The 27,644-nt window shown below is 34.7% G+C and overlaps 2 protein-coding genes across 5 annotated transcripts; both read right to left on the bottom strand.

The window, feature by feature from the left end:
- Nucleotides 1-2,006: 2,006 nt before the first annotated feature.
- LOC110114446 (amino acid transporter AVT6A) lies at nt 2,007-8,671 on the bottom strand. Of its 2 annotated transcripts, XM_028700936.1 has the most exons (6): nt 8,258-8,671; nt 7,613-8,126; nt 5,040-5,192; nt 4,710-4,913; nt 3,274-3,739; nt 2,007-2,566 (listed from the first exon to the last, which is right to left on the bottom strand). In XM_028700936.1, the coding sequence occupies exons 2-6, from the start codon at nt 8,034-8,036 to the stop codon at nt 2,437-2,439; spliced, it is 1,377 nt and encodes a 458-aa protein (XP_028556769.1). In that variant the 5' UTR covers nt 8,037-8,126; nt 8,258-8,671; the 3' UTR covers nt 2,007-2,436. The 2 variants fall into 2 exon arrangements, with proteins under 2 accessions (XP_028556769.1, XP_020702987.1); XM_020847328.2 differs by having other exon boundaries at nt 3,274-3,649; nt 7,613-8,671.
- Nucleotides 8,672-20,706: 12,035 nt separating this feature from the next.
- LOC110114447 (transcription factor bHLH49) lies at nt 20,707-27,439 on the bottom strand. 3 transcript variants are annotated; one of them, XM_028700933.1, is made up of 8 exons: nt 26,963-27,435; nt 25,819-26,518; nt 25,508-25,732; nt 25,343-25,408; nt 25,179-25,247; nt 24,993-25,064; nt 24,691-24,885; nt 20,707-21,390 (listed from the first exon to the last, which is right to left on the bottom strand). In XM_028700933.1, the coding sequence occupies exons 1-8, from the start codon at nt 26,965-26,967 to the stop codon at nt 21,274-21,276; spliced, it is 1,449 nt and encodes a 482-aa protein (XP_028556766.1). In that variant the 5' UTR covers nt 26,968-27,435; the 3' UTR covers nt 20,707-21,273. The 3 variants fall into 3 exon arrangements, with proteins under 3 accessions (XP_028556766.1, XP_028556767.1, XP_028556768.1); XM_028700934.1 differs by having other exon boundaries at nt 27,162-27,434; XM_028700935.1 differs by lacking the exon at nt 24,993-25,064 and having other exon boundaries at nt 26,963-27,439.
- Between the last annotated feature and the right edge of the window lie 205 nt (nt 27,440-27,644).

Raw genomic sequence — 27,644 nt, 5'->3', positions numbered from 1 at the left:
AAATTTATTTTTACTTTATATTTATCTTGACTATTTTTACTTAATAAGTATTTGGCTTAATGTGCGTTTGAAATATATTATAAATATAATTTATTAGGAATACTCAAGATTATTTGTTGTTTGTAAATAAAAAATAAAAAATATATTTGATTGATTGTAAAGTGAATTAATTTTTTTATTAATTTATATTTTAAATATTATTTTTATATTGAACTTTTGTTATGACACATAATATAGAATAATGTGATCGAAAGATATGACGTCAATAAGAGATAGGATCGACAGGGATAAGTTATTGTAAAATAAAATTGGGAAATTAATTTGGTGTTTATTTACCGTCAAAATTAATCAAAGTTTTTGTGTTAATATTTATTTTTTTATTAATTTTTTGTCCGACTTAAGCTTCATTTGGTTATTCTGTACTTTTTCTAAAATGTAGTTTTAAAACTATTATTTGAAAGAATGGAGTTTTCTAACAGAGAAGTTAAAATCAAAAAGCTTTTGAAAACAATACAAAAATACAATTTTCTAAAAAATACTTCCATAAAAGTGGCACATACAAATAACATCCAAAAAAATTTCTGCCATTTAGAAACAAAAAAGGTGAAATTAAACCTCTCAAATGAGGGCTTTATAGTGCAGATGTAATGGGATCAATAATGAAGATGTCAATAAGAGTAACTATGGTTGTTAATAAGGATAGCGGGCGAGGCTGGGTCCGTGGGGAAGGAAAAATTATTAGGTCCGGACATCGAACATAGCTCTACATCCGGACGCTAATAACATGTCGCCACGTGCTCTTACTCTTTACCGCGCGGCCCAAAAACTCGACCCATACCTGAACCCGGTATTGCTATGTTCTGGTATTGCTCGGTATTGCTAGGTATTGTTCGGTATTACTAGGTATTGCTTGACAATAACGAGAAATACCGCTCTGTCAAGACCAATACCTAGCAATACCAAGCAATACCTAGCAAAACTGGAGTATTGCTCGGTATTGCTAGGTATTAGTCTTGGCAGATTGATATTTCTCATTATTGCCGAGTAATACCGAGCAATACCGAACAATATCTAGCAATACCCCGGTCAGCACAAATCAGCCAATACATAGCAATACCTCGATCAGCACAAATCAGCCAATACATAGCAATACCGGGTCCGAGTCGTCGGGCCGCACAATAAATAGTAAGAGCATGTGACGACATGTTACTAACGTCCGAATGTAGAGCTACATCAGGTGTCCGGACCCGGTATTGGTCTTGACAGATTGATATTTCTCATTATTGCCGAGTAATACCGAGCAATACCGAACAATATCTAGCAATACCCCGGTCAGCACAAATCAGCCAATACATAGCAATACCGAGTTCGAGTCGTCGGGCCGCGCGATAAATAGTAAGAGCATGTGGCGACATGTTACTAACGTCCGAATGTAAAGCTACATCAGATATCTGGACCTAATAATTTTTCCAGAGAGGGAACATGAAGCAAATTTCCCATTCTAAATACTCTCATACCTATTTCTTCCTTTTTTTTCCCTTCCCAGTTTTGTCTAAGCAAATTTCCCAGTAATATGGGTTTTGCCTGTAGGATTTTGAAGAGATTCATTTTACTGGTTTATGATAATATTAAAGCCTACTTCAGACTCAAGGGTAGCTTCATTTACTTGACCGCTAAAGACATCAGATACTTGATAGGAAGTTCAGGAATTCATTCATAGCAGCAAAGGAAGCGTCACTGATGTCATTGATTTATTAAGGAAATGTTTGGTTTGATAAAAAATTGGGCGTAAAATATTTCGAATTGATTTCAAATTGACTGATAATTCAATCGGTTTTCAAGCAAGAAGTGGCTCCCATAATATAGAATTTTCGTTTATATGACACTTAATTCTTATCTTCTATATCATGAGCATATTTAGCTTTATAATTTATAATGAAGTTTTAACTCAGAACCATTAGGCCAGAAGGAGCCAAGATTTTACAGAGTTTTACAAGCCTTGAATATAGTTTTAAGGATTATTCACATAAAAACGGTTATTTACAGCATTATTGTTCAAGGCTTACTCTAACAGGTGTTGCAAGGTTAAGGAAACGCAGTTACAACTAGCTAAATAAAAATCTCAAATATTTCTCCACCTCTCAAAATATTGATTTCTACAAAGATTAAGGTACTAACACTGTTTCTTAAAGCAGCTTTCTAGAACAAAAAAATTAATTTTTTACTAAAAAGTTGCTTTAAGAAGCAATAAAAAAACCTGTGATCCTATATAGATGAATAAAATCGGAAAATAGATCTCAACAATTATGTTGCGCTAGTAGTTGATAAATGCACTGAACTTCAAGGAAACCCAATGCAGGCGTCCTCTTTGTACACACTAACCATAAGAATTGCTTTCTTCAGCCAAAAGGAAGACAACGGAGATCAACAATGTGCTTAGGCTGTGGTGCTGTTGAAGAGGGAGGAGGCATCACTGTATATGGCTACTCCATTAGACAGTACTGCAAGCATAATCATTAAAACAGATAGAAGTTTGTCTCTCAATGTTCCAATGCCATGAGGATCCCTGGAGAAAAAGAGAAATTATAAGAAAGTATAAAGCTCAGAAGACATTGGCCCTTCAAATCCCCTTACCTTAACATAATGTTATATAATAAAAGTTTGATTTATCAATGGGAAGAAGTGGGATATACCGAAGGATGTCCCTAAACCCTAAAAGTGTAGAGTTTTTTTTTTTTTTTTTTTCATAAATATCCTTACAACCAACATTTGTTCCGAGGACGATGCCTCTCAACCCTATTTGCTCATCGTTGTACGCTTCGCAGATATGTCGCGGGGTCAAGAGGCAACGCCCCTGCGGGGATTTCCAGGGGTAGTGCCCCCCGTAATAAATTTTGGTTTTAAGGATATTTTTGAATTCTCTTTACTATTTCTCTTTGTATTTGGATTATCTTTCCCTAACAATAATATCTCTACACAATGTATTTAATTATGTTGGGGCAATTGACTAAAGACCAAAATATTTTCAAACTTTTAGGGGGGGGGGGTTGGGGGGGGGGGGGGGGGGGGGGGGCAATTGCTCCCTTGTAGTAAAACTAAAAAATACATGTTGGGGGACAAATTACCGAAAGAATCATATAATAAAGATTTTTTTTTTGGGGGGGGGGCATTCGCCCATGGTTCCACTACATGAAAAACAGCACATTGTTTTGCAATACATATATCTATGGACCAAGTAAACGAGATTGGACAAGTAAGTAAAAAAAAACTCACCTTAGTGTGATGGCAGCGGGAAAGATGTACCCGATGCTAACAGCAGCAGTTGCACCTGTGAATTGAAAGGCATCCCATATGCTAGGAATAAAGTTCGCAGCTAAAAATATGAGAGAAAGAAGCGCCACTGAAGTCACTGTGAACCTTAAGTTGTCAGTATATAAAGGCCTTGCAGTGGAAAAGAGGAGACCATCTAAGTTCAGCCTCAGAGCATGGAATATTATAGGGAATACAAGCATAAGGTGTGCAGCATAGCTGACTCGAACAACATCACTAAGAACAGCACTGTATGGTATGCCAAGGTTGGCGTCAAAATTGGCGAGCACATCATGAAGAGTTGATTCTCCAAAGAGAAGATAACCAAAGAAGCTTGTAGCTACATAAACAGTAGAGCAGAGTGTTAACGATGTCCGCACAATAGGCTTTATCTGGGAGGAGTCCTCAAGTTCATTGTCTATGCTATGAACTGCATGATTTCAATGAAAAAGTATCATTATTTTCTGGAAACGTCATCCTAACATTCTTCTGAATGATTTATGGAATATAAGGGGTGGAGAAATGTAAACCAAAAAGAGAGAGACCACGATTGTGCAAAGGAAATCAATCATTGCTTAAACTGCACTTTATGTCCTTACAGATAGAATATCACCCATTTAATTTATTTGAACAGAAATTTTTTAAATTGAAATATAACACCTCAATTAAATGAGAATTTCTTCACCGTAAGAAAATATTACTATAAACATAAAAATTGAAAGCTTAAGTAGCATTTAATTGCTCAACTTACCTCCTAGGTCCATTCATCTTTCTCCACGCATTGGATTAAGGATAGAATGAGTGAAAAGAGCTTAGCTAGAGAACAGGATGAAGTGAAGATGCAAGGAACAGAGCAGAGGAGTGGATCAAAGATTCAAAGAAGAAGGCCCCAACAGAGGTAAGGTGGAAGTAATCATTGAGCAAGAAGAGAAGTAAATTTGAAGTGGAAGAAAAGAAATACATATATACCAAAGATCTCTACATATGCTCTGTTGTTCATAAAGTTAGCGATCACATATTCTAGTTTCACCAGTCAACTTCTTTAAACTAAATATTCACTAGCTTCACGCATATACTTTAATAATTTATAACTAGCTTATGTCCTACTTTCAATTATATATATATATATATAGAAAGAAAGAAAATTTCTTAGTTGTTTAGTGATTCCAACATCACATTACTAACCATTACACATACTTCATTTTGCTTTTCTCAAAATCTCCTAGGATGTTACAATAAAGTTTCAAGAATAAAGAGACCTATGCTGAAGCTCAAGTAACACACAAGGGTGTTAATTAAACATACCAAAATAAAAATACTTTCCTAAAAATAATGTAACGCAAAAACAGATCTGTATATCTTTATGATGCTAATTATCGTCAATAAATATTAAACCATACCATTGTAATGGCAAATAAAAGCCGTTACAAGAACTGGGACTGCAGTGAAGAGGTTCCAGATAGATGCAAGATTGGGTATATCAGGAAACAATTTTGGCATCAGTATGCTTCCAACTAGCAATTTGAGAACAGCAATCCCAGCTGTGATCACAACAAAAACTACTGCAAGTGCAACAGACAATGCAGACGTATACCTCAATGAATCTGCAAAAGGAAAAATAAGTTAATTCTGGAAAAATAAGTTAAAAAGATGCTACCATTACCATTAACTTAAATAAAAAATAATAACAAAAAATTATGCCATGAAGTAAACAACCTGACAAGACTTACCTACACGCTTGAAGCTAGCTAAGGGAGCAAATATTAGAATAGTAGTAACAAGAAGAACAAAGAAACGTCCATTCCACCAATGATCCCCAAACCATCCTTCCAAGACACCTGAGTGATGAACACCACTAGAAGATGTTCCAGAAAGCACATCACCTTGCCAAAAGAGAGTAAACTCTAATTGTTAATACACTGAGCACTTACATGTGTACAACAAGCAAATCAGTTGAAAAAAATAACAGATACCCCATTGAGTATCACAACGAAGAAAGGAATGAAAATGCAGAAATTTCAAAAAACATGGGGAAATTTAAGAGAACTTATCAGAGAAGCTGGACATAAAAGGAAGGATAGATTTAGTCAACATGCACCATTATAAGAAGCTTGCTAACTCATATAAGGAAACATATGAGAGAAAAAGTAATAAAAGATTATTTTTTTCATATGATCATTGTAAGATAAAGGAGGTGAGGAATAAATAAAACAAACAGGAGAAGAATGTAAAAAGGGAATAAGGGACCATCCTTGTTCTTCATGTTAGAAAATATGTTTTTAAAATGGTGAATTACTAGATTAAATTACTTACTTTAATGCAGTTGGAAATTAATATTGTTTTTGAACTCCACAAAAACCTAAAGATGACCATTTCCTTTTCACACATCAACAACTAAAACAGTCTTGAGATGTAAACAAGAAAAATTCAATCCCCTAATTCCATAAATTTGTTTTTTGTTGTTTGTTTGAAGGACGGCTTGGAGATGATGCTTTGAAATCAAATGCAAAAAGCCAATCCTCATCCAAAAATAGTGAAAGAACTTGGAAATATAACTTATGACACAAATGATGCTTTTCTAATACCTTCCTCCTAACAAACCTCTTCTTTCTATGAGGAAAACTAAGGCCATTTTATTCTTGAGATGAAAATGCTTCAAATTTCTAAAGCAAGTGAAGCTTTGGGCTGACGCTACATCAAATATTTGAAAAATATGCCGATGTAGAAATTCCAAGCATCTTTCCATTACCTTGAGGCCTAAAAAAAAAGGTTTGTACATGTGCATTTGGCCAAGATTCACCCCCATTTGGGTCCATACTCCCCTAGAAGTGATTTCAGAGCTGATCATTCAATTTGGAACAAGGGGCTCACACATGTACAACAGATCCATGCTACTTTGAGTCTTTTGTGGAATCTACAATGGCTGAGAAAAGTTATGTAATGGGTAACTTACATGACAGATCCATGCAATTGAGTGAACTATTAGTGTATGAAACTTGAGGACGTTGATAGTGATAACGGATGTGGAGAGTTCTCGCATCAGATAGAGATTGTTAAGTCACATAAAGCTTTGGGTTTAGTCCTACTTGCGATAGTTGAAAATATAGTGGTCTAAAAATATCAAGTGGTTGGCCCTCACCCATAAGTTTAATCTATTGAGTTAGAAAATAGGTTTGACCACTAATATATCCAATCCAACTTCAGTTTGCCTTTGGTTTCACACATACACACTAACACCAATATAGTAGAACAAATTGCTATGTGTGGAATCTGATTGTGTTGATCAATCGGGTTGTTCGGTTGTCTCGGACTTCAAGTTTGTCTTGCTTGCTGGGGGTTGCGGGGTTGGGTTCGAGTGCAGAGCACCTGACGCTGTGTACCCAAGAGCCCTGACGTTGTGTTCCCAAACTCCCCAATGCTGATCGACAGAGAGCAGAGTGCCATAGCGCTCTGGATTAGGCGCAGTAGCGTTGCTAGTTTAAGGGTCGCAGCACTGTGAGGTTGAGCGGTGCAGCATCATTAGATAGAGGCTTGAGCACTGCAGCGCCCCAAACTAGCACCGTAGCACTACAAGATGGACTGTACAATTTTTTTTCTCGTCTTTCTCAAGGGTTGCATCCCTTGATGGTTTTAACTAGCTTTCTCTAGTATTTCCTGGTGAGTTAGACATTGAGAAAGGTGTATGTGAGAAGAAAAGCAATGAGAGAGAGAGAGAGAAATTTGTACTTATTTCTCCCAATTTTCATGGTGGATTTCTTGGTCTGGTGTGACTCTGTGGTTTTTTTTCCTATTTTGGATATTTCTGCGTTAAATCTTGGTGTCCTTTATTTTTTCGTTGCTTTTATTTATTTTCTTGTTTTTTCATTGTAGTGTTTACTTCCTCCTCCCCAACACAAATAACCAACTTGAAGAGTTTCTTGCATGTAATGGTATGTTAAAACAGTGGAGTTGCAATGGAAGCATTCACAGAACTTAGATTGCATGCAAAAAATCTTGATGAATGAGTAATTTCCTCAAGAAAAATAGTATAAAAAGTTAAATAAACAAAAATTTTAGCAGATGTAAAACTTCTTCAAAAGTACACAAAATAATCCACTAAGAATTCTTCATGTAAGGGTTTGTTCAAATGAAAAACCATCTCCCAGTACCTTGATGAATCTAGGTTTAGCTTGCAATTCTTGAAAAATATATAAGCAACTCTTAGAAGATAACAAATGCATAATCACGAGAAAACCAGTCAAACGTGAACACCAAAAGCTTGGGTGAATGATTGAGATAAGTTAGTCAATATTAGATGCCATACCGATTATAATCATATAAACAACCATAACACCAACATTATTAATAACCACACAGATCTGAAGCAGCATCCTCCCAGCTTTCCCAAACGAATCACCCATGACATCACCATAAGCAATCGACTTCCCAATTCGACTAAACCTGATCAACAGCTCTATTGAAGCTTCGGTAAGGAAAGCAAACAAGACGATCATAGCAATCCCTGGCACTAAACCCAAAACTTTCATGGTGGCCGGCAAAGACATGATTCCAGCTCCCACAATTGTAGTAGAGAGATTGAACACAGCCCCAGAAAAAGAAGCTCCATTGAACTCGTTCAAAGTTTCACTTCCCACCTGCGAGCTAGGTAGCAAAGGAGCGTTCTCTTCAAGAACACGCTTGCTCTTTCCCCTGCTCCTCTCCTTCGGATAAACATTTCCAATTGTCATTCTTAACCAGTAAAAGCTGCGATCTTAGGCTAAAATTTATAAGAAAAATTATATAACAGGAAAGGTAAGTGGCCGAGACAAAACAAGGACCTGCAAACAGAAATAATCCAAAACAATATCTAAGAAGTTAAAAGAACAGTTTTTAGGATCCCAAAATAGAAAATTGAAGTATAATAAACAAGTCACAGATTCAGTATCAGAAGATGGAGGTAAATATTTACATTTCGAAAAAACTAAAAACCCTCAAAATGGGCGTTAGAATCAAGACATATATCGAAATGTAAGAGTAATCCTCCGCGTTTGCTTAATTCGTCTTTCTCTCAGTATCTTATATTCGAAGACTTGATCGGAAGTTTCCGCATCGTCAAGTTTTTGTAGCTTTTTGGCCTCTGAATGGATCAAGAGAAGCCAACTCATGCTTTTGGTCAGGTCCGTGCTGAAGGCCGATGGGAAGGGGAGGGCATTGAGATTTATTTCTTCTCCTGATCTTCCTCGTCCAAGAATCGGATGGAATGAAGAAATATGCTCTTGCGCATCATTGCCGGTGAATCCAAGAAAATGAGTGGAGTTCATGTTCCAAGTGAGTGAGCATTTTAGGATTAAATTTATGAAACCAAAAAACGTGAAAAAGGGGGGATTTTTACGCATAGGGCTTAAGTTTATAAAACGCACATATTTATCATATTAATTTTATTATTTGTATAATACAACGTCACATTAAATTTTTTTCATGGCGACAAAATGCATAAAAAATATACGACATGACTATCTGAATGACTAGCCAAGTCTATAGAGCTGGAATGAAGCAATAATGTGGCTCAGCTGAATGCAAGATTTAGACTTGATTTGAATCGATTTTTTATTGCTTTCTAAGATAGAGTTTTAGTATAAAAATTTTATTTTAAAAAGTAATAAAAAGTTATTTGAACCGAAGCCTTAGATTGAGAAAAAATATTCTGTGTGGACACCGGGTACCGTCCTGAGTCGAATTAGAGTGTGTCACGTAACTCGTTTGTTGTATACCAGATGACGTGGCACGCTCTGATTCACCTCCGGACGGTCCGATGTCCGCACAGAATAATCTCTCTTATAAAGGTGGCGAATAAGGGTGGTAAGGGTGTAAGTCAAGTCGGACTCCATACAATAAATGACTCGTGAATTGTGCTCGATTCACTTAAAATATATTAAGATTTAGAATTTTATGCATAAAATTTTAAAATATTGATTGAAATTATTCTTTTTATTTTTTATTTTTTGCTTGTACCCTTTTATTAGGTACCTATGATTTTCTTCCAAAAGCTGAGGTGTGACATCAAAATTTTAATTTTTATATGAGCTGATGCTTAATTTGAAGAAAGTGGATTTTTTTTTTTTTTTTGCTTTTGGTTGCCTATTTCCTATGTGTAGATGTTTCTCTAAGTTTGGTTTTGAAATAACTTGAGCAAATGTTTAATATTGGTTAGTATTAATACAAAATAAAGCACTAATTCTTATTAATATTGATTTATATAAGTTATAAAATTAAGCGTCAGCTTAGGATAATTAACTCTTATATAAATACTATTTGAGTTTATTGCAAAAATTGATAATATGCCTTATTAGTGTTTAATAAAAAATATAAATAATTCAAATGATTTTTTTTTTTTTTGCTTTTCAACTTACAGGTTCTTAGGACCATGGAAAGATTTTTTTTTTTAAAATCATTAAAGTCAAATTTATCAATAAATTCAAATGAAACAAAAGAAAGGAACGGGGAACAAAATAAAAAAAATGAAGTTGAATGGAGATAGAGTCATTAAAAAATAAAAAATAGTTCTATAAAATCTTCCATTAGATCTTGGATTATGAGTACCAATTCTGAATTTAGTTGTAATATTTGAGATCAAGCCTGAAGATTGTACTTGCAAAGAGGGTCATGCATGTCAGTCTCACAATCATGACTTTCCTACAGATATATATGGAGCCAAAGACAAACATTTCAATCTGAGCTGGTTTGATAGATAGTCTGCTTAATTAGAGTAAAACATAAATAAAAATAAAACATATTATTAATGTTGTTAGCTTTTTAGAAAACATAAGGAGATGAAAAGAGGATGACAAGGCATGTAACAAGAATGAATTTTTAAATTGAAAAATCCTAATATATTTGATCTTTATGTTAAAGGCCCTAATAGTGCTTATAATATTGCACGAAAAAGTGATGAGGAATTAATGAAACAAAGTTAATTTATTAGCTTTGCTTTCATATGCAATGTAATCGAGCTACAATTTCATATCATACTCGTCTAAATACTTCTATATTAATCGTATGAAGTTTCTTTTGAGATAAAAATAGACTTTTTTAAGGATATAACAAGTCTTTTAAATCCAAATTCAAGAATTTTTTTTCACAATGGTGAAAAATGATTCATGTAGCCGACCTCATGTAGTGAGATAAATGCTTGATGTTGTTGTTGTTGTATTGTAGTTTTTTGCTAAGCATAATAAATATATAAATAATGTATTATTAAAAAATGTTCCCAAGAATGTGAAATTAACATCACCTAATATTTAGCAGACGCTGATATAGTTGTCTCAATTATAATAACAAATTTTTATAAATAAGAAGTTTGGCGATAATTTCTTTTCCATACTGATTGATGAATCTCGTGGCATATAGAGAAAAGAGAAAATGGCTTTCATGATGTGATATGTGAATGAACAAGGTCAAATAATTGAACACTTTTTGGGCATTGTACATGTTCTAAAGACATTAGCCAGACACCTTCAAACATCAATTGAACATGTCCTCTCAACTTATGGTTTGTGTAAATCAAAAATTCATAGCGAAGAATATGATGGAGCTAGCAATATGATATGAGAGTTTAATGGGCTTAAATTATTTTTTAAATGAAAAAAAAAATTAGCACTTTATATTTACTACTACTCACACCTACTCTAATTATCTTTAGTAGCAATTACAAAAATTTATATTCAAAATGTCTTTTATTACTATAATTTTAAATGCGATGAGTATCGTTGGTATTTCATGTAAGCATTGTGATCAACTCAACGGAGAAAAGATAATAAGTGCATTGTAAAATGGTGAATCAATTATAGAATAATATTTAAATCAAGAAATATCTTTGAGGCATGTTGGCAAAACACGATAGATTTCTAATGATCAATCACTAGCTAGGTTGATCATAATGTTCTCCTCAATAATCGATATACTATAAATTATTTTGAAGGATGATATAATCTCTGAATAGAGAGGTGATGCATTTGTATTATTAGAAACATTACAATATTTTGAATTTTTTTTTGTCCTCCACCTAATGAACGATATATATACTAGGAATTGTTGTTGAGTTGTCATACGCTTTGTAGAGAAAAGAGCGAGACATTGCAAATGTTACGTCTTTAATTCAGATATCTAACATGAGACTATAAGATAGGAAAGATAATAAGTTAGAAGATTTCATTAATAAAATAACTTCATTTTGTTATAAACAAAAAATAGTTTCTCCAAATATGAATGATAAATTAATGGGTAGCTCGTGGATGGCCTCAACATAGAGTTCAAGAAATGATAAATTTACATCATTTGAGATGATTTTTTATCATTAATATGCAACTTAAAGAGTTAATTAAATAATAATTTTACAGAGGCAAATATTGAATTACTTTTATGTGTTTCTTGTTTGAATCGATGTAATTCATTTTATGCATTCAACAAAGACAAGTTAATTATAACGGAACACTTATAACCATGTGGTTTTACTCTTTTAGATTTGATGATTCTTGATAATCAATTAGAAACTTATACTATGGATATGCGGTTTGATGCAATTTTTTTATTTTTTATTTTTGTTAAATGATATTGAAAGCCTTAGAAAATTATTAAGGGTGGGAAATATACTTTATATCAACTTATTTTCAGGCTATTAAAACTAGCATTATTGTTACCCATTATAACAACAAAAGTTAAAAAGAGCATTTTATAAAATGGTTATTATAAAAAATCAACTGCGAAATATAATTAAAGATCTGTAGATGAAAGATATTTTACTCGCTTATATTAAGAAGAAAACATTAGATTGTATCAACTCTTCTATAATATGAAGAGTATGACGATATAAATTGTAAATATTTTTCATCTTATATTTAATATTATATCTTTTTTAAATACTAAATTCAACCATTTTTTTAAATGTCGATGCAAGTCCCATGTCCAGATGAAAAAGTTGAGAATTTATTTTTAAAACTAATTTGTGCCCCCTAGTATAAAAATTTTCTAACTTCGTCATTGATTCTATGTTACACATACCATCATAAATCTTTTAACTCTAAGATGATAATTTGATAGCAAGACTTATTCTCATACACTTTATTTGAGCTCAGTAAGTATTCTTTTAATGAATCATGTTTTATTATAAAACAAGTATTAATCATATTGATTATAGAATATATGTTAAAAAAACTTGTTTATTCTTTATATAAAATGTGTATGTCTAGTTATAGCGGAAGTAGGTAAGTACTACCTTTTTAGACATTAGCTAATTTGGTCGATAGGTCCACGAAGGGGCTATTTTTGTTTTTAAATCGTTGTATAACCATAGGTTGGTGCTTATCTTTTCAATTTCAGGATGTAATTTTATTCATATTTAACTATGTGATGCACATTTCTTTATGCCATGCAATATTATACTAACATAATAATTTGATGGGTTCATCATACTACTATTGCATAATAAATCATGACTCTTCATTTATTCATATTACTTTTTCCATGCATTTTCTTTTATGCTTTAATAAATATTGATACGTCCTCAAAAATTGTTTTGATCGAGCATGAATCTCGAGGCATAATCGAGTTGGAAACTTTCAAAATTAAATTTGGGATCATATAAATTCTAATTTCAGCAAACTTATAGTCAAACAGAATATCTCAAAGAGACGAACCAAACAAGACCAAAATTGGTCCAACCCAAGCCCACTAATCAGGGGCCCGATCCACATTTGGAAAGTATTATTTGGACAATAAAATGACATCCAAATATAGCATGCTTATAGTCAAATCGAGCGGCTAGGCGAGCCGAATCCAACGAGCCCAAGATCTTTGAATTCCGAAATCATTAAGGCCCTTAAACAGTTGAAAAACTATTTACAATCGAGGGAATCAATACGAGCCATCCGATGGAGCACTCTAAACCAGCCTCGGATCTTCTCTAAATTTATGAGGTGTGCCACTCATGAAAATCTATAAATAAACCCCAACTCTCTACATGAAGGGGACTTTTGGCGAGAGATTGGAGAGAGTTATGAAGCTTCAAAAGCTCTAGCACCTCCTCCACCCGGCCGCCGACCGCCGTCAGACTTCAGCCTGACCATCGTTAGACCATCGCCAGGCCGCCGACTGCCGCCGGACTTCAGCCCGACCTTCGTCGGACCACCGCCCGGCCGCCGACAGCCGCCGGACCTCTGCCTGGCCGACGACCACCCTCGGACTTCAGCCCAACCATCGTCGGACCACTGCTCGGCCGCCGACCGCTGTCAGACCTTCGTTCGGCCAACGACCGTCGTCGGACTTCAGCCCGGCCATTGTCGGGCCACCGCCCGGCCGACGACCGTAGCCAGACCTCTACCGGACCTCCGTGAGGCCGCCGACCGCCGCTAGACTTCAGCCCGACCCTTGTCGAACTGCCTTGCTGCCTTCCGCTGCCGGACCACCGCCTGTCCGCCTTCCGTCGCCAGACCTCCGTATGGCCGCCGGACTTCAACCCGACCTTTGTCGAATCACCGCCCTTACCGCCTTCCACTGCTGGACCTCCACCCGGCTGACGACCGTCGTCGGACTTCAGTCTAACCTTCGTTGGACCACCACCCGACCGCCGATAGCACGCCGGACCGTCGCCCAACCGACGACTGCCGCTGGACTTCAGCCCGACATTTGTCGGACTACAGCCTGGCTGTCGTTCGCCGCCGGACCTTCTTCGGATCGTTCCTTGTCAGCTGAACTTCTTCACAAAAGCTGTCGAACTTCCGCGTGACGTCGTCAGACCTTTGATTAACTCTCCAAATTAATGTAATATGACCACCTCTAAATCGAGGAATGGGAAAGCCCTTGTAATTCACTCAAGTTTAGTGGAATCTTTTCACCTGGGCAAGGCCTCGTGGTTTTTCCCTCTTTGGGCTTTCCACGTAAAAAAGTTCGTGTGTTTTCCTTCTCTCTTTCTGCTTGCGTGCTGGATCTTCGTACAATGCTAAACTTTATTTTCTCTACATCCGCGAATATTCTTGGACGCAACAAATATGATTTACTTAAAGAGTATAAAAATAAACTCATTCATTATAAAATATTTTCTTATCGCATGTTCTATTAAAGATTTGTTGTTTTAAAATAAGTTGTATTTACCATTTGAAGGAATCACCAAGAAGCCGGATTCAATGATTATGAAGGAGTGAAAGGTTACTGACCGGACTATCCTAAGTTTGGTTCAACTTTCATTTTCCTCATTTGTTACATTCAAATTGTAAATGAGAATATTATAGTCGATCTAATGCACTGACTAAAAGATATATAAGAAGCCATCAACCTCAAACAAAGTTTTCTTGAAGAATAAGTTATTCAATATGAAGATGTTGGACAACACTTCAATGGCAGAGCAACTAAATAATCTGAAGTTCAGTTGACATCAAGTTTGATGATGAGATGAGAGTGTTATTAGCATTATCTTCATTGCATGATAGCTAGGATGGGCCGGTTACTACTATGAGTAACTCTTCAGGAAGTTCAAAGTTGAACTTTGAGGATATTATGGGATTAATGCTTAATGAAGAAATTCACAGGATGGCGAACGATGAATCTTCAAATTCTATTATGAATGTTGAAGCAAGAGAAATGGGTTTATAGAGAAATCCAAGAAGAGGGAGATCTAAATTAAGGAGAAGAAAATCTACTTCAAGTAGAGTGAAAGTTATATGCTGGAACTGTGGAAAGGAGAGTCACTTGAAGAAAGGCAGTATTATTCCAAAGAAGGCTAATTGTGAATGTCAAGACAAAAATCACTTTACAAATATATCTACATAAGAGTTTGAGTCAGATTCTCTGGTTTTATCTCCAAATAATTATGAATCTTGAGTTATAGATTCAAGTGTTTCATTTAATGCAAGTCCTAACAAAGAGGTATTCAAGAACTACAAAGAAGGTGATATGTGTTTTGTGTATTTGGAAACAACAAGACGACTTTCAACATTATAGAATAATGAGATGTTGATATCAGGATGTCATATGGGTTAACTTGGAGACTCGAGGATGTTATGCATGTTCTTTGCATGAAGAGAAATTTAGTTTCTATGAGTCAACTAACAAACTCAGGTCATGTGGAATCATTCGTAGGAGATTAGTAGAAGGTGATAAAAGAGGCTATGATTATAGCTCATGAAAGTATTCAAGGCACCATGTATATTATTAACAAAAGATCAAATTCTATTTGAGTAGCTAATTTAGATGTTAATGGAGGTCTTTAGCATCAAAGGCTTGGTAATATGAGTAACAAATATAAGCATTCCTCTTCTTACTAGAGGAAAATTTCTATTTAAAAATTTATAAATCTCATTTTTTGTGAAAATTGAGTACATGACATGTAATATGGGGAGATTTTTTTTTAAATGGGCTTAAAGGTAAAGTCAAAGAAGCTAGATTTAGTGCATACTGATGTTTGGGGTGCTATACTAGTTTCTTCTATAGGAATTTCTCTTTATTTGTTACTTTTATTGATGATTACAGCATAAATGTGTGAGTGTACTTCTTAAAATATAAGTCGAATGTATTTTATGTTTTCAAGAAGTTGAAGGTCATGGTTGAGATTGAGACAGGTTTAAAGCTCAAGTGTCTTAAATCAAATAATGTTGATGAGTATCGTTATAAGAAGTTTAAAGAGTATTGTGCTTTGAATGAGAGGCAGGGAATACAATATAATGGTGTTATTCCAAGACACCACAATATAATGGTGTTGTAGAGCGCATGAATAGAACTACCACTAAGCGTGCTAGGAGCATGAGGTTGCATGCAGGTCCATCTAAACTGTTCTAAGCAGAGACAGGGAATACAATTATTTATCTAATCAATCGTGGTTCATCGATTTCTCTGAATGAGGGGTTACCTAAGAAAGCCTGGAGTGGAAAGGGGGTAAGTTTATTTCACCTCAAAATTTTTGGATGTTCATCCTATATTCATATTGATGCAAGTTCTAAGAATAAGCTAGATCTAAAATCTATCAAGTATACTTTTATTAGCTATGACTCAGATGAATTTGGTTATAAATTTTACATTTATCAAAATAAAAAATTCATCAGGTGAAGGAATGCTAAATTCAATGAAATAAAATGTACAAAGATAGGAATGAGGAATGAGAGTCCTATAGATTCTTTTAAATATCTTGAGATAGAGGATGATAATGATCAAGATTGATGAAGCATAGAGAGTTTAACAGACGCATGCTACAAATTAAAGTTAGGAGATCCAACAAAATCTCAAAATCAGTACAAAGGTATTCTCCTTCCTTATACTACGTATTTGTGATGCCCCAGAATCAAATAGTGAAAGGATTCGTCTGACATTCTGATCGAACTCCATTCCAGTTGCCTTGCTCGGACCTGAAAATTTAAACCACATATAATGAGCTTACAAAGCCCAGCAGGTCACCAAAGCCTACAACTGAAATCAAAGCACGGCGATGCTATCAATATGCAGGTCAATAAAATCAAGTCAATCAATGGTCAATGAGTCTATGCAACGCAGAAATCCGTCGTCAATGAAATCAAGTCTACGCAGCGGAAATCAAATCAGTACGGAAATCATCGATAAATCAATACATCTCAGCAATCAAATCAATAAGTGCTCCTAGTCAATATCCAATCAACGTGGTAGTGTCTATCAATCTATACTATCTATACTATCAGGTCAATCCACCGTGTCGTCTAATCAATTCATCGAATCTATATCATCTATTCAATCAATATAAATCTATATCATCTGTTCAATCAATAAAGAAATCCATAAAGCTCAAAATCAATGCCTCAATCAAAGCTCTACAGTCTCTATCTATTGCTATCGATAACATCAATACGGTCATCTATCGTATCCATCTATAACATCAATATAAAGGAATTATATCAGATCATCTACTTGCAGATCAATCTATCGTGTAATCTTATCAATTAATTCTTCCAGTCAATTATTTATCAGCAAGGAAATCCATCGAACAATCTAATCAACTCAATAAATCAACCTCTATACAATGAAATCATCAGGTCAATTGAAATCAATACAATCAACTCCATACAGCAATCTATTCTACGATAAATCAATAACCTATCAGGATCTGTCGTATTAATAATATCCATATGTCAAAAATATAGCACTATTAGATAAATCTTTTGTTTCATTTTTTTGTGATTTTGGCAGAAGAAGCCTAGTTGAGCTAGTTTCACCAAGGCAGCTAAGTAGTTCTAGTTTAAGTTCTTGCATCATTTCTCTTGTTTTGAGAGCTCTTTGGGGCCCTCATGGAAGAGATTTATTACTAGTTGACAGCATTCATATCTCTCTCCCACGCCTCTTATTTGTAAACCCACCATGATAGGCTAAAAACAGACAGAATTAGTTTGTCATCAAACACCCAGAAAATACTTAAAAAAGTATTCTGTGGTTTAAATGACTAAAAAGCCGTGTCCATGTAGAATTTACTGAAACATAGACAGACTTTTTAGATCTACTCAATTTGTTTTAGGCGCTTAAACTATCTGTGTGGTCTGGATCTCAAAGCATTTCATCATATTGTAGTTTTAGGAACAGATAAGACGATATGTTACAACAGTAAGTTTTTTTTTTTTTTCAAACTTCCAAATATGCCAAAGAATCGCATGCAAATTTCTGCAATTTACCCGAGGATTTAAAGAATTGTGAGTTTTTTTTTTGTTTTTTTCGTTTAAGTAATAAGATTTAAAAAAAGAGTAAACATTTTAGAGTATACGTTTTAGATATCTTGGATCTATTGTTCAAAGTGATGGTGAAATAGATGAGAATATTATCAGCAAAATTCAAGTTGGATGGTTGAAGTGAAGGAATGCATGGGACTTATTGTGTGATAGAAAGGTCCACCTCAAACTTAAGGGAAAATTCTATAAGATGGTGGTGAGACTTGCAATGCTCTATGGTGCCAAATGTTGGCCATTAAAAGAGAAGCATAGTTCTAGGTTAAGTATAACAGAGATGAGGATGCACATGTGGATGAGTGGCTTTACCCTTAGAAATAAGATACGAAATGAGCATATCCATGAAAATGTTGGAGTAACTCCAGTGGAAGATAAGATTAGAGAGAGTAGCCTTAGATAATTTGGTCATATAAAACGACGGCCTTCCGATGATCCGATTAGGAAAGTAGAGGTATTATATTTGACTTATGTTAAGAAAGATAGAGGTAGACCTAAAAAGACTTGGTTAGAAAATATTAGAAATGGTCTTTCTTTAATAGATTTAAATGAGAATTTGACATTTAACAGTACACAATGGAGAAAAAAGATTCATGTAGCCGACTCCACGTAGTGGGATAAAGGCTTGATGTTCTTGTTGTTGTTTAAGTAATAAGATTTTCTTCACTAAATTTCATGATTTTTAATTCAAAAAATGGGAACTGAAAAAAATAGAGATTGAAACATTTTTATTGTTTTTAAGATATGGGAATTGAAGTTTTACAAAAATGTTGGTATAGAAATATTAAACTATTGTCAAAATTATAGTTTTTGGATTAAAAATAGTTTGATCACTTTTATATCTGGCCCAATAGTACTTTTTTATTAACTTCCAAACAAAGAACATGAATGCAGTAGTTCTAACTGAAATTGAGTGTGATTCATAGTTCGTGTTCCCATATGTCTATAGTTCTTTTGACTCTAGTCAAGCAAGATTCGATTACATATCTATCATCTAAAGCTTTGTTTGAGACGGCTTTCTTACTGCTTCTTAAAGCAGTTTTTTAGTAAAAAAATTTAAATTTTGCACTATAAATATGCTTTAAGAAGTAGTAAGAAAGCCGTTCCAAACGAAGCCTAAGTTTCATATGATTGAGTGAGCACTTTGTGTGTGAAGATGATAAAAAATTTTCATTTAAGGGAGAATAAAGACTTATGTGAAGAACTCTTATGTAAGTGAAATTGCTAAGATAACCTATAAGAGTTTGGATTTAGTAATACAACTAAAGATTAAAAAAGCAATAATTTCATCAATGAATTCGATCATTGATGTTGATGGAAATAAGTCATATTTATGAGTAAATAGAAATGGTTAGTTCTTTCTTTACTTTCTCCTATTCATCAGGCAGCCTCACAAGAGAGTTAACTGTTAGCAGAAGAGAGGATGTCTAGCTTTAATATTTATGGTCTGATAAACCCTTCCACCACTGTCTGCTATCAGGATTTGAATCTACACCAGCTCACTAAATTAGGTAGTAAAAGCTCATATTTATTTGGGACAGCTTTTTCGTGTCTTTACAGTGGCAAAAGTGTCGAACAAAGAATTATTTATTTGAATGAAATAATTGTGCTGCTTTTCCCTTTTTTTTTTTTAATTTGTTTCATAAAAATAATTAGGAATACTATAAGAAATTCGCCGAATACTAGCTATATTTCCGACGGTCAACTGAACCGGTGGTTAAACTGACGTTGACCGCCACTATTAACCGGTGGTTTACCTGTGGTTTTGGGTTCATTAATTTCCAGATATTTGAGCAGCCAGAAAACCGCAGGAAAATTTTACTGCCGTAAATTGGCCGCCGGTTTTCATTTCCTATGCAGTTTATTCAGGCGGTTTATAAACCACCGTAAAACCGCCGGAAATTACTGCAGGTCAAGGGCGATTTTCCTATAGTGGAATAACGTCATAAAATTATGATCGAAAAAATATGTATTTTTAAAAAAAATTGACAACAAAAATAGAAAATATAAACAGTACCAATTGAAAGCAATGAGCTTAATAATAAACATAATAATATATCAACTTATAAGTTAACTTTTAAAAGCTAACAATAACCCCCCATTTATGTTGAAATACACTCGAAACTCCGAATTTGCTGTGCTTACATGTGAACTTGTAGTGGTTGATTCTTGACCACTCACTTTATGTACAAAATAGACACTTTCTCTCCTGTAAGCAGATGGTTCAGTCTTTCACACTCTACAGAACCATATCAATCATTCTTCCTCTCAAAATTATCATTTTTCTTATACTTATATGAATGGACACAGTTGATGAAACTAGATATCTGGAAGAAAAGGCAGCTGGCCTTGGGACCCTGACAGCATTTAGTGATGGTCCTTGCCAACTACCTCCAGATCATTGTCTGATAACTTTTCATCTAGATAACCTCTCAAAAAAGCATTCTGAAATAAGCTAAGTGTGGGGCTAACATTGAAATCATCCATGGGCCCATTAGTTCTCAAGAATATTCCAGCTCTCCAGATATTAACAATGAGCTAGAGCTTCCTCTTTAAGGCTGAGAAGATTTATGGACTGCCAAAAAATTTTGTTCTTATCTTTTCAAATTTATATTCTCAAAAGGATATCAGTAGGAATATTGGTAGTTTACTACCATGTCAATATTGGAGAACTATCCAGATTAAGCTTTCTATATTGGTGAGATAAACAAATAAAGGAAAGAATGACATTATTTCTTTGTAATACTATTGCAAGAAACATACAACATTCATTTCCTCCCATTTTAAAGAGGAAAATTAGAACAAACTAGAAAAATTGAAAGCTTCCATTGATAATTATCCAGCTGTAACATTTCCACTAACCCAGTTTTATCATCTTAAACATAATCAGACTCCTCTTAATGAAGTAAGATCTATGAATAAACCACTGAGTTGTTCCATAATGTCATTCAATCCCCTTGAAGGCCAAGCTGACACTTATCTTCCATGTACTAGAAGCAAACATATATATAGCAATTGCTTTTGATTTCATAGATCATACCAGGAATGTGTGAATTCTCCCAATGAACTGAGAAGATAGATTATAGAGTGGAAAAGTTGATCTTCCAAATCACTCAAGAACTGTGCAATTTTTTCTTGCTTCTACTGCTTAAGATAAGAGTGAGTAGACATTCATAGGAGGCAATAGCTACAGTATATATGATTTCTTGCATGTCATGGTAGTTTCGAATCTGAGAAGACGGTGAAAGTTCTTCATTTTGTTTCACAAGGGAAAACCATCACGAGGTGCGCCATTCAAATCTTGGGTTTTTAGAGGAGGATTGTTACCATAAGTCATTTGAACAACATTGTGGAGATCTTCATCCCAAGCATTAGTCATCTATAGATAATTGCAAGACTTGATTAGGACTGTATACTAGTAGATGACTACCCAATCTTCCCAAGAAAATGACAATATTTGTTTTTCATGAATATTAGTAACACATAATTAACTTTAATAACAAAAAATAAAATAAAATTTATATTGAATTTTTAAAATCATGGGGTGCTCCAGGCTTTGTTTGGGACTGCTTTCTTACCGCTTCTTAAAGCAGCTTTTTAGTTCAAAATTTTTAATTTTTGAACTAGAATGCAGCTTCAAGAAACAGTAAGAAAGCTGTCCCAAACGAAGCCTCAATCTCAAGTTCTTGACAACACCTTTCAAAGACTTTATGAACAAGTCTAGTTAACACCAACATCTAATTAAGTTATAAATAATAATCCAGTGTGACAATGAAGTTCAACATTTCATCTAAGCCAAGAATATGCAAGTTTACTTGTTAATATAACCGGCTCATACTCATAAATAGTAGTTTGGCTGAGTTGGTGTGGATACACATCAACAAAGCAACAAAGGTTACTTGATATCTTGTTTCAGTAGAGTAAAGATATCTTTGATGTAGACTAAGAGAGAAGATCCTGTTATTTAGTGTTCATTCCTGGCTTCTTGCAACCTTTATTTTGAAAATAACAAAAACTACTTTGCAATGCACAAACCTAGCTTCAATAAAGGGAAAGGATATCCAACACCTTGCATACTAGCAAAGTTGACTCTTTTCACATCAATCAATGCCCTTATCACAATGAAAGTGGTTTCATAGCACACATAAAATCAAACTTAATGAGAGTAACTTTGTAACTGGGGTCGGCGAATCAGAACGCGTCACGTCACCCATTTGTTGTGTACCGCGGCTGTGTACTGATGTGTACCGGGTGACGTGGTGCGTTATGATTTGTCTCCGGACGATCTGATTTTCGCACAGAATAATTTTTCTTGTTAAGGGCGGCTGCTACTGTCAGTAAAATCAATTTTAACATGTTGGAAGTTGTCACAGCTAAAAGAGTAACTATTATGTGGAAAATCTTATTAGGGTGTTATTTATAAATCAAATAATAATTTTTGGATTGATAAGATAGTTGTGCTGCTGCTATATATAATTAAATAACCTTAATGCCCTTATTCTTATAGAAGCTTATCTGAAAAGCCAATAGTTTTTTTTTTTTTAACTTAGGTTTCATTTGGGATGGCTTTCTTACTGTTTAAAGCATCTTTTTAGTACAAAATTAAAATTTTTCTACTAAAAAGAAATTTTAAGAAGTAGAAAAAAAACTGTCCCAAATGAAACCTTAATTTCAAACAACGCTTCCCTCAGCCGAACATGAACTTTGAACATAAAATCTGAATATGATGCATTAAACATAATTATTTGATACTTGCAAATATCACAAATACACAAAAATTAACAGATGTAGAGCTGAAGGAGACTAAAGAAAAGCTGAAGAAATAAAACTTCTTAATTCAGGAGAACAATATACTGTTAAAAGAAGTCAATAGATCTGCACTTATGAATAAAAACAAGTCGTAATCATTTGCGGTCTAAAACATTCAGTTTTCAGCAATAAGAGTAAGTTGATCCAAACAATAAATTTGCAATATTACAGTAGCATTCCTTACCACGCCATAGGTATGCAGTCATCCCAAATGAAGCCTAAGAACATCTTAAATATAATGTGAGCTTCATGTTTCTAGCCTATGTATGTATAGAAGATATGACTATGTGGGAGTAGAGGTTATAGCTAATACACTTGACGTAGAGTTCTATATTTGACTTGGTTAACACTCTTTTGTGTCCAATGGGCTGATAGAATAAAAGTTGAATTCTCTAGTCAGGTTCAAGCTCAAATTAAGTTTGACTGAAACCAGCCCAAACCCGCATGAGCAAGAAAGGCTCAGCCATGGATCTAGCTAGCTTTGGCTATCCAGTCTACTTCCAACGGTTTGGCTCAACATTAAGGCTTTGTTTGAGACAACTTTCTCACTGCTTCTTAAAGCAGCTTTTTAATAGAAAATATTTATTTTTTTGTACTAAAAAGCTGCTTTAAGAAACATAAATAAAGCTGCCCTAAATGAAGCCTAAATCATAAATTTTGATTCTAGCTTAACTCAAATTTGACTTGAAAACCAAATTAAAATCTACTAGAAAGTGATTTTAAATTAATTATCTACAAAAATATAAATACAATACTATGAATTATATATCTATTATTTAATATATATTGTAGATTTTATATAAATACTCATTTAGATCCAAAATTTTGAGTTGACTTAGAATTATATTTGAAAGTTAGAGCAGATTCAAAATTGATTCAAAATCAAATTGCAGTTTAGAGTGGAGCTTAATTGAAAAATACATATATACATTAGAATATCTTGATGTAAATTGTATCAGCATGGGCTTGAAATATATTTCATTTATTTTAAGAACAGTGCAAGATAAATTCTTCAGATATAACACTAATCTCAAAACAAATTCAATAATTTTTAAATCATCATGATACTATTTATGTTAGGATATCCTGGTACTTGAACTTCCCTCAAAATTGACTTGACTCGATTATAAGTCCAGCAAATTTTGAGTGGTTTCCAAACAAATTTCGAGCTTTGAGCTTTTTTAGAAGTTTTATTTGGCACAAGCCAACTGCAATAAAGATATGCTCTCCCTGTACCAAGTATTCCTAATTTTTTCTATAATTTTCATTTGTCTCCCTCTTAACACTAAAAGCAGTTCGAGTAGATGACTCTACTGTAATTATCGGTCGGGGCCGAACATTTAGTTGGAACTTGGAAAGCTGCAATCAACCAAGAATTCAAACCCTACATGACAGTTTTAGGGCTTATGTCATAAAACCAGAACAGCTTTATAGTTCATACCAACATACATATAAGGATCAAGCACAGGAAAAAGCAAGAATAAATTTTGATTGTTTTAAATGTTCAAGTTAGCTTTGATATGAACAACATAAACTAAGACTGAGCTTGTATGCTTGGAATTTGGTTGAAAAGAAATTGAAAAAAGGGTTCAAAAGCATAAATCAATCGTTATAGATTCATAATCAACACAGATATTGTTGGGATTTCGTTTGATTTCCTCCCCTTTCCTTCAATCCAAACAAGAGGATTGCACCAATCCATTGAATATTTATTAAACCATCAAAATGCTTCTATAGAAAGGGAAGTAGAATATAAGGATCAGCTATTTAACTTCCATTTCTTCAAGTTAGGTTTACTGGAAAAGCTTAGCAATCTAGAGAATAAATATGAAACCATCAAAATTTTTCTTTAAATATGAAGGTAGAATACCTGCTGTGTAGAATCTTTGAAGCCACTGGTTGAAGCCAATTGAACATTTAGTGCTCTTCTAAATGCATCTGAAGGGTTCATAACTCCAGCCATCCCAACTTGAATCAAACCTTGATGAGGTGGATGTAACTGTTGATGGATCATTTCTGGTGTGAATCCAATGACTGATGAAGAACCAGTCCTGGTCTGAAATAACTGCAATGACAAGAAATCAATGATTTTCTAGACTAATTTTTTCTCCTTTAACTCAATGAATTTCTGCAAATCATGAATGCACTAAGTAACAGCTTATGATCTCTTACATCTTTAGAAAGAAGGCCTTCAATATTAAAGTCTATACTTGGGTTAACAGCAGCAAGCTTCATTGATAAAAACTAGTACCAGAAAACAAATAAAATGCCTCATTTATGTTTAAAAGAGAGAGTCATCTTGAAAATCTTATAAGAAACTTAAAATTTGTATTCATGTAATCAATAAATGATAAATACCTCTACTTGACGTTGGAGTGATTGGACGTAGTTGATAATCTCATCTAGCATAACAGCTTTACCTGTAACCTGGAGCACATAACCCGAAGATTTAAGTAAAGAAGCTCTATCTACAAAGATTATAAAGAAAACAGTAGCCAAGTTAATTTTTTTAAAAAACCTACTTTGCTGCAGCCCGGAACAAGGTCCTGAAGAAACTTCATCCTCTCACTAATCTTCTCCCTTCTTACCTGCATCAAGGAGATTCCAATACATAAAAAGCTAATTTTTCGTTTTCTTTGAAGTTCTATAGGAACAAAAATGACTTCAATGGTGGAGGAAAGCCTTACTCTTTCTGCAAGACTATGACTATTGGTAGCTTGGCCGCGACGAGCTCTCACATGGATATAATCTTCCTTGGGAGCTTCTCCACTCTCTTTTGGATTTTTTCCTAAAGGCTTAACATTTGCCATTGTTGAGCTGTTCTTTTCTTCCTTCTGCTTATTATCAGTAACATCCTTAGCAGCCTCAAAAGGCAATTGAGCTGCAGCTTGTCCTTGATCTGACTCCATATCCTGCCATCAGAAATTCACAAACTTGCTAATTTATGAAGAGTAAAGATTGAAGGAGAAAAAAAAAAGATAAGAGAAAAAATGTAGACCTGATTACTCCTTTTCCTTTTATTTATGCCAAATACCCCTTTAGACGAATTAGGTGACTCATCTCGAGCATCGTCACTAAACTCTGGTTCTGAGAACTCATTTGGTCCCTTCTCCCTTTGCTCCTTCATTGGACTCCCACTATTAGAGCTCTGATCAATCAGACCAGATCTACCCTTGAGTGCTTCAATCCTGTCTGCTTCATTCTTTTGCATTTGAGCCTCAGCAGTGGCATCCGAACTGCCGGGGACAATGAAAGGATAAGCCACATCACTGAAGCAAGAGAATCTTGCAGCCCTCTCAGTAAATCCAGCATCACAAGGGAACTGCGAGAGGCTAAGGGGAAGCATTCCCATCCCTGTGCTAAAAAACATTCCTCCCTTCGTTAATGAATCTGAGGGATTCCAGTTCATGGGAACTGGTTTCCCAATAGTGGAAGAGCTTGCAGTTGCCTGCGCATTGGAGAAGCTTAAGTTGTGTGTATTGGAGGGCAGTTGATTCCAGATCACATGACCGAAAGAATCCACCATGGAAGCAGATGGGCAAGGTAATGAACCAATCTGATTCCACTCAGTAGTGGTTAAGCCTGTAGTGTTGCAGTTCAGAGAATCTACAGTCCTCTTCTCTAACCCAAACTTCCCCTTCTCACCCAAATCCATCTTTCTTTCTTCTCTGAAAGAAAGCTTGGCCTCACTCCAAGACCTTATATGGAAGAAACACTCTTCAAGTTATTATTGACTTCCAAGTTTCTATTTTTCCTCTTTTTTTCTTTTACTAGAAGTTATTATCCACTGCTATGACCAGAAAAGACTTGTTGAAGAATAATTGGTTCTAAGGCAATAGAATCCAAGTGGGAAAGAGAGGAAAAAAAATAAAAGGATCAATTCCAAGTTCCAAAATCCAATGCGCCAAATTAGCCAACAAAAGTGTAGGCTTCCTCAAAAGGAGCAAACTTTGTTCATACCATACCAATTATATTCAAAGACCAAAAGTTAACAGAAAAAAAACATAAATCCCAGCTTCACAAGAGAACCTTACCACCTACAAAACTCCTACAACTTATCAGTAATAAAGATCAGTGAGAGCTAAATCTCCTGAAATCATGGAATCAATAGCCTTAAAGGACTTGGAAAAAAAAAAAAAAACCTCATCTAGCTGTAAACAGGGATTGAAAAGACGGGGCAGCTATAGAATCTCTCATCCAGACTCAGATATCCATTAAAAAGCAGCTACGCATTGGTTTCAGAGATCGCAGGACCAGAGCCAACCATCTCTCTCTCTCTCTCTCTCTGTGAAAAACTCAACAGCACACCTAAAAGTAGTAATTAGAGAAAAGAAAAGATACCCTCCCTCTGATTCCTTTATCCTTCTATCTTTCTGCACTTGCTTGAAACCTTTTTCTCCTCATTGAAAGCACTGCGAACTAAAAAAAAAACAGAGTTTTCTCCTATGTAGGCTTCTCCTCTCACTCCCACCTCCACTCTCAGAAACAACAGAAACCCAATTTCAGAAAGAGAGAGAACAGGGATAGAGCTTGCTTTCATTTATACTCCACCCACAACTGTTTGAGAGAGAAGACCAGCTGAATGACTAACCAAGGCCACTGCTACTGCTGAATTAACCTCTGACTGTTTGATTCAACAAATTATTCAGTAAATGTATAAATAGACAACGGTAAAGCCTAAAACTAAGTTAAGTGTAGAAGATAGGATTCGAAATGAGCATATGCGTTAAAAAGTTGGAGTAGCTCCAGTGATGAGGGTAAGAAGAGAGTCATCTTAGATGGTTTGGTCACATTAAACGGAGGCCTTTAGATGGCCTGGTTAGA

The sequence above is a fragment of the Dendrobium catenatum genome, unplaced genomic scaffold (genome assembly GCF_001605985.2).
Source record: "Dendrobium catenatum unplaced genomic scaffold, ASM160598v2 fragScaff_scaffold_1608, whole genome shotgun sequence".
NCBI lineage: Eukaryota > Viridiplantae > Streptophyta > Magnoliopsida > Asparagales > Orchidaceae > Dendrobium > Dendrobium catenatum.
Note: the sequence above shows the minus strand (reverse complement) of the source record. Positions and strands in the feature narration are given on the sequence as shown.

Bases quoted from the DNA above. Each gene is read 5' to 3' on its own strand.
- LOC110114447 (XM_028700933.1), bottom strand. The intron at 25,733-25,818 runs GTCTACATTTTT...TTCTGATGGCAG, and splicing joins AAAGGAAAAGGAGTAATCAG to GATATGGAGTCAGATCAAGG. The intron at 21,391-24,690 runs GTATTCTACCTT...AATTATCTATAG, and splicing joins TCAAAGATTCTACACAGCAG to ATGACTAATGCTTGGGATGA.
- LOC110114446 (XM_028700936.1), bottom strand. From the start codon at position 8,036: ATGACAATTGGAAATGTTTATCCGAAGGAGAGGAGCAGGGGAAAGAGC. The intron at 4,914-5,039 runs GTAAGTCTTGTC...TTCCTTTTGCAG, and splicing joins AGCTAGCTTCAAGCGTGTAG to ATTCATTGAGGTATACGTCT. The intron at 2,567-3,273 runs GTGAGTTTTTTT...CTTTTTCTCCAG, and splicing joins CCCGCTGCCATCACACTAAG to GGATCCTCATGGCATTGGAA.